General features: G+C 41.1%; 1 protein-coding gene across 12 annotated transcripts in view; it reads left to right on the plus strand.

Annotated features, from left to right (window-relative positions):
- Nucleotides 1-5,288, plus strand: part of SLC25A30 (solute carrier family 25 member 30) — an 85,617-nt gene extending 80,329 nt beyond the window's left edge. For 10 of the 12 annotated variants that reach the window (XM_082435420.1, XM_082435427.1, XM_082435430.1 and 7 more), the window contains 3 exons: nt 544-682; nt 2,085-2,165; nt 3,108-5,288. In XM_082435420.1, coding sequence (XP_082291546.1) covers nt 544-682; nt 2,085-2,165; nt 3,108-3,149 — 262 coding nt within the window. In that variant the 3' untranslated portion in view covers nt 3,150-5,288. Of the gene's footprint in view, nt 1-543; nt 683-1,412; nt 1,969-2,084; nt 2,166-3,107 lie in introns of those variants that run through there. The other 2 variants (XM_082435421.1, XM_082435422.1) reach the window with 2 other exon arrangements.
- The last annotated feature ends 1,394 nt before the right edge of the window (nt 5,289-6,682 follow it).

Raw genomic sequence — 6,682 nt, forward strand, 5'->3', positions numbered from 1 at the left:
CGTCCACAACAAAGAATTATCTGGTCCAGAATGTTAGTAGTGATGAAGTTGTGAAACCCTACTCTGACTTAGTTGATACCAGGGCTGGTCTATGGTAGTCTTGTGACTGAAAGTTTAGTAGAACCCAGGGCCCTGGTGGGCATCACATTACAGTGAGGAAATCTTTTTCTCTGATCTCTAAGAGCAATATAGTTAGGAGATGGCTAAAATTACTCTGATGCCTATTTGTAGGTGAATAGATAGATAAAATAGATCATCCTTGGAGGACGTTCCTTCCTGTTTCTATGATTCGTTGACATTCCAGAACCTCCAAGGTATTCTTAGCCGAGGCTGGAATTTATAAGCCAGTATAAACAATGCTGGTGTTTAAGAAGTCCGTGCAGCTCTTCAGATGAGGGCCTCATTCTCATATATTCCATCCTGTTAGCTGTTACTTTTAACCTAGTTTGTTTGGGAGGGGAGGCTGTTTCCTGCCCTTGATAGTGGGGGCTGCAGCTCAGGGGTATGAAACTTTTTGTTTTTCAACTGGTCTCTTCTTTATAGCTCAAGCTTCACCTGTGGGCTGGCGGGGGCCCTGGCCTCAAACCCTGTCGATGTGGCAAGGACACGTATGATGAATCAGAGCGTCCCTCAAGGTGGCAGATGCCCTGGCTACACAGGTTCCCTGGATTGCTTGTTACAGGTGAGCGGGGGTGTCCGTCTGAGCGCTGTTGTGAACGCCTTTCGTGGCTCACTGGCTTCCGTGTTGCCCTCTGAAGAGTTTCTTTTCATGATTTAAAAACAAGGGTTTAGAGCCTGACGAACCTGTGATTGTGTCATTTGTAACCGTGTGACTTCGGTCAAGGTACAGACTCTGTACACCTCGGTTTCCTCACAAGTGAAATGGGACAATAAATAATAGCACCTACATCACAGGATTACTATAAAAATCACTGAGATCATACCTACAAAATAGTTAGCACAGTGCCTGGAATAACGTTATGCAGAAGCATCATATACGTTTATGATACTAAGTATAGACATAATAATAAGACCTTGTTAGTATAATAATAAGGGACACTGTGGTGAAATAAGCACATTTATTTAAGTTAGTCTTCAGCATTCTAGTCGATTGCTTCAATCCGTGAGACAGCCCCCCAAATATATATTTGTATTTATATTTATTTTATTTATATTTATTTAACCAAAGGAGTATCTAAATTTTGAGGGCTAATATAACTAAGATGAGTGATGCTCTAAAACCTTGAGATGGTACAGAGTTTTTGCCACACAGGGGCTAACTTTTATAAATACAAAATCTAAATGAATGTTTAGAAATGAAAGTTCATTTTTCTTGTATCTCTGCTCTGCTGTGAAGGGTGAGAAAATAGTCATATTTTCTGTGATTATAGTAGAACTGTGTCTCCTTCCAGAATACATCGCCTTCCTGTTGAGTCAAACTGGATTGAACATCCTTCATTCAGACATCTCTCAAAGGAACACATGAATAATTCTCAGTTTTAATAATTGGGCCTACTGTTCCTGAGTAGATGAAAGTTTGTGACTGTCTCCCCTACTGGATCGCCAGCAGCCAAAGATGGGGGACCACTTTTGTGGTTGCTGTTTACCGGCATGATGCTGGCACATCCCTAGACTTCAAATATTGCTTGAATGAAGCAAAGATACTTAATGTTGTCTATCCAACAACATGAAATAGTGGTACTCTGAATTATGTCTTTACTGCCATTGCCTACTTTTTTTTATTTCTGACCTGCTGTAAGCCCACATGTCAAGGAGGCAGAAGACTCTAGTTGGAATTAAGTCTGATTTCTTATTCATCCAACTGCTGTTTGCTTTGGGTGTGGGATAGTTTGGTACAGAGCCTTAGTCTTCACCTATGCAGAAACATTTAAAGAACGAAAAGAGGCAGAGGGCAATGATTTCTTAGATAGTCCTTCCAAACAGAATTTTGTTTTTAAGAAAACTATTATCAGTTCAGTCTGGCTACTAATTCTTTTTTTTTTTTTGGCTACTAATTCTTAATGCATATTTGACATAATTGGAAAGTTGGACGTTAACTTTTTTTTCCCCCTCCCTTATAACAGACATGGAAGAATGAAGGGTTTTTTGCTCTATATAAAGGGTTTTGGCCAAATTGGTTGAGACTCGGTCCTTGGAATATTATTGTATCCTTTTCTGTTGCAGTAGATCTGAAAAAAGATATAGCTGAAGAATGTTGTTAATATAAACTGTCACGTTATTAATTATAATTTAGAAGTAAGTTCTTAGTCTGTTAAGTTCCTCTGATTCAAGAAATAACTATTCAGTTTCTTTTTCAGGAGGTATAAAGTCTCTGCTAGGCACTGTGAAACTTGGTTTAATGGTGGTGTTATTGAAACGCAATGGTATCAATAAAAACTTTTCTTTAGACTCTGCTCTAGGAGCTGAGGGTGTTTATGATTTCAGAGAGAGGGAGAGACAAGGATTTATTTATTTGTTTATTTTTTCAATCCCTAGCCACCTTGGGAAGGATGTGGTTTGGCAACCGTGTTCTAGAATGCTTATTTCAGAGAGTGCCTAAGGATAGACAGGAATTAGCTCCAGAATTATTTGGCTGATTAGCACTTTTCCCTTTATGCCAAAGTGGGAGGCAGGAAGGAAGAGACAGTTTATTAGAAATGAAAGGACAGAGTTATAAAGCAGGGGATGTCAGTTTGCACCATCCTTGTTTATCTGCGCCTCCCTCCCAGGCAAGCTTGCCTACCGGCAGCCCTGGAGGAGAGCTCCCCGGGCTTGCTCTCTTTCTCTTTCTCACAGAATTTGCTGTTCTGTAAAGTCTTCCCAAAAGTCAGAAAAGCTAGCAGTGTGGATGTAATCTTAGAAGCTTTTGGAGCTGATGCAGGGGATTTATGTGTCTCAGTTGTGGTCTGTCTCTTCCAAGCTGACCTTGGGAAGGTTAATGGAAAGATCTCTTGGGGTGGTTGAGGATGGAGCCCCTCACGTTTAATCATGTCCACGGCATGTGGTCTGCCCAGAAATATTTGTTAGGACGTGTGCTATTTGTGGGTCTGTTTTGATGCGTTAGGGTTAAGATGGCATAAAATGTCAGCCTTAACTAATACCTGCAGTTCTTTGTGACATATGAGCAGTTGAAGAAATTGGATTTGTGACAAGTCAAGACTGCATGAGACATCCCGCTGAAAATGCTCACGTCTGAAATAGCGAAGCTTCCTGTCTTTCCCACTGCTTCTCACTGCTTGGCCCGCCACAGATTCTGAGGTGTGAGCAACAGTTCTGAAGACTGGGTTAGCTCGGATTGCTGTGTCCTGGCATCGGACGCTCTGCACCAAATGTTTAATGGCATAGACTGTAACATCCAAACACTAGTCCTTACCATTCAAGTGCCCTTCGACATCAAAGATAACATGAAATGCATGTTTCTTGCTAAAGAAAACTTGCATGAAGATCAGGAACTGTGGACTGATTCCCTCAGGGGAGAATAACTCCTGATGCATCTCAGCTCGTAGCTGAGACTCCCAGACTGTTCGAAAGAAGCTCTTCGGAACCATGGAATGAATAGAGCTTCCAAGAGGGTGTTATTGTTCCTGAACTTCTGGGGGGGCTTTGGCTTCGTGTCTGCTGAAGAAATTCACACATGGAGACCTGGTATACCCCAGGTATAAACAGTGCAGGATATAGATCCCTGGAATATTGCACTGCTTTCTAATTTCCAATTTTGGCAGGATCTTTCACTTATAATAAGTGATTTTTAAGCCTTTGACCACTCGACCTTTGTGAGGAATTGTTACAAAGCATTAATATCTAAACTCATGATGGTGTGATAGGTTGGCTTGGAAGGTGGCAAAGTCTGTGCTGGTGGGAGGTGTTTTTAAGCTACTTGGGTTCTGTCTTAAGTAATGTTTGTAATTTGCTCTGTGATTTTAGCAAAGTTTCTATTTCCCAATCTGTAAAATGGGGATAATAACATCTGTTGATATTGAGGGTCAGGTGAAGAAGATAGTAGCTGTTACTACTTGACTGGTAGGATTAGTGTGTTTACATCATGCTGTCATACAGCCATCATCCCAGAATAAATGGTCCTTGTGTATGGAAGAGAGTCATTTTATCATGGGCTTCTCCTGAGTGAGATCCTTTGTTAAAAGCCTTGTGAAAGAAAGAGGTTAAGGTTTTATTGCGTTTTCCGTAGCAAAATGTTGCAAGTGAATCAAAGAGTTGATTTTTCCAGATTTCCTGGGTTTTACTTTAGTTCTGGTCACATTTGTCAAAATACTTCCTGTCTTGGACCTCCTAATCAGTTTGGAATGAAAATACTTGCTTGAAATTCGAAAGGTGATTTTTTTTGTGTGTGTGTGCCTATTTATCTGGAGTCTAAGAGGTATATAATGTCTTCCTTCTTTTCTTCTAAAGACAGGATATCATTCTTCTTTTTCATCTTCATCTTATTCTTTTCAAAATAAAAAGTGATTCTGAGAGCCCCACGACCTTTACCATTCTAGAAGACAGCCCCAGGAAAGGGACGATATTGAATATTTACTTGGGTACCTTCGGTTCTACTCTTTGAGAGTAACATTAAATACATACTCACTGTGGCCTCCAGGACAGACACCTCTGCAGTATATGCAGGTTCCCAGTGGGTCCAGCCCCTGGGCTGCTTCCTCCCTTGAAGCAGAATGGAAGGCACGCATGTTTTTCTTGGGGATTGGGCAGTTTTGCTCCCAGTCACCTTGACCTTGCCTTCTTTGAAAAAGATTTTGTGAAGCAGAATTTTAGTTCCAAAAGTAAGAGCTAAGTCAAGAAAGGAGGAGGTCGGAAGGGCAGGTAGGTGTTGATTGCTTCAAGGCTCAGATGGAAGCCCGGTTCTCCCTGACCAGTTCTGGACATGACTCTGGAGAGCTGAGCCCGTTCAGGCCTCGCGCCTCGTACTGAACCATATCTTCAGAGAGCAGATTATTTTTCTTCTTACTAAAACATTCCATTGATACGGTAAGGGCTTTCTATAGAAAGTCTTTTTCACTTTTGAGTTCCTTGAGTTTAAAGGATGACTTTTTATGAGCCACTCTTTTTTTCTTTTTTTTAATGTAGAAAACATGTTAAGTGTACGTATAATTCCTAAAACAGTAGAAGTAAGTTCGTTTTGAAGACCATGTAAAGATTGAATGTCATGCAATATTCATTATATCAATTTATTCAAAAATGTCCATGTTCATACCAGGATGAAAGGAAAGCCAAACCTCACTGTAAAAGGTAAGTGTGTGTTTTTTTTAAAATAAATTTATTAATTTTATTTATTTAGTTTTGGCTGTGTTGAGTCTTCATGGCTGCGCGCAGGCTTTCTCTAGTTGTGGCGAGCGGGGCCTACTGTTCATTGTGGTGCTTGGGCTTCTCATTGCGGTGGCTTCTCTTGTTGCGGAGCACGGGCTCTAGGTGCGAGGGCTTCAGTAGTTGTGGCACGCGGGCTCTAGAGCTCAGGCTCAGTAGTTGTGGCGCACGGGCTTAGTTGCTCCGCAGCATGTGGGATCTTCCCGGACCAGGGCTCGAACCCGTGTCCCCTGCATTGGCAGGTGGATTCTTAACCACTGCACCACCAGGGAAGCCCGGTAAGCATTATTTAAGACGAAAATACAGTATTTCTTCAGTGCAGATTCATTAAATACCTTATACAACAGTCTTAACTTGTTTTGATTTTTTTTCTGCTTCTTGAAAGAGTAATGCAGTTGTTGAAACTTCTAACCAAGAAGGAAAACTTGAAGAACTGGGAGACTTGGTTCCCTTGTTTCCAGGGCCGTGACTACAAGTCCTCCATCCCCTTGGGTATTGCTAAATGTGGCAAAGGGATTTTTAGCTTTGAAAACCAAAATGACGAAAGTGGATTTTTTTGTTTTCTTGTGGATTTGTGTAATCATAGATGCTAAGTGTTGGCTGATTGTTATATAAAAAATGGCTTCTTTTCTCCGTATTTATTCATGTGCTAGAAATAGTGTATATTATATAAAGACTATAAAAGTTTTCATAAGCCTTTATATTTTGAGCTCTTTATTTAAACATTGTTGGAATATGTGGCATAAACCTGGTTTCAGTATTTAATAAACTGGAGTAATATATAATAATAAAAAATGCCCTGTGGTTATTTCAGATGAATAGAAACATTTAAACAAAGATAAGCTGCAAAGCGTCCAGAAGGCTGGAGTCGAAGTAGCATTCGTGAAAGTGGCTGTAGACATTCCTCTCTGCTCAGAGGAGTTGTTGGGACCATCTTACTAATTGCCTGGAGACCTGTGTGGCCTCCCAGTCTGTGAAACACTCTGTAGCTCAGTAGAGGCCAGTGAATTCGGTTCGTGGGCTTGCTGGGCAAGGCACCTTGGAGATTCAGAACACCAGTGGGATGCCATCAGTGCCTTGAAATTTCAGGACCCCTCAGTCCTTCTTCTAGCGTCTGGTGTTGGCTAGAGGCGGAGCCGGGATCCTTGGTTAACTGTGGGCCAGGCAGAGACACCTCTGGTTGGTATAAAACAACCAAGTGAATGAAATGCAAACCTGGTTCATTATTTTTTTTATTTGAAAATATTTTCAAGGTGCCTGTCTTAATATTTGAGTTAAACACAGTGGTCTATTGAAAAAACAGAATTGGCAAAAAGAGGGAGCCTTAAATGCCTGGAGAACTCATGTCCCACTGGATCAGGGC

This window comes from Balaenoptera physalus (assembly GCF_965194825.1).
Source record: "Balaenoptera physalus genome assembly, chromosome: 18".
NCBI lineage: Eukaryota > Metazoa > Chordata > Mammalia > Artiodactyla > Balaenopteridae > Balaenoptera > Balaenoptera physalus.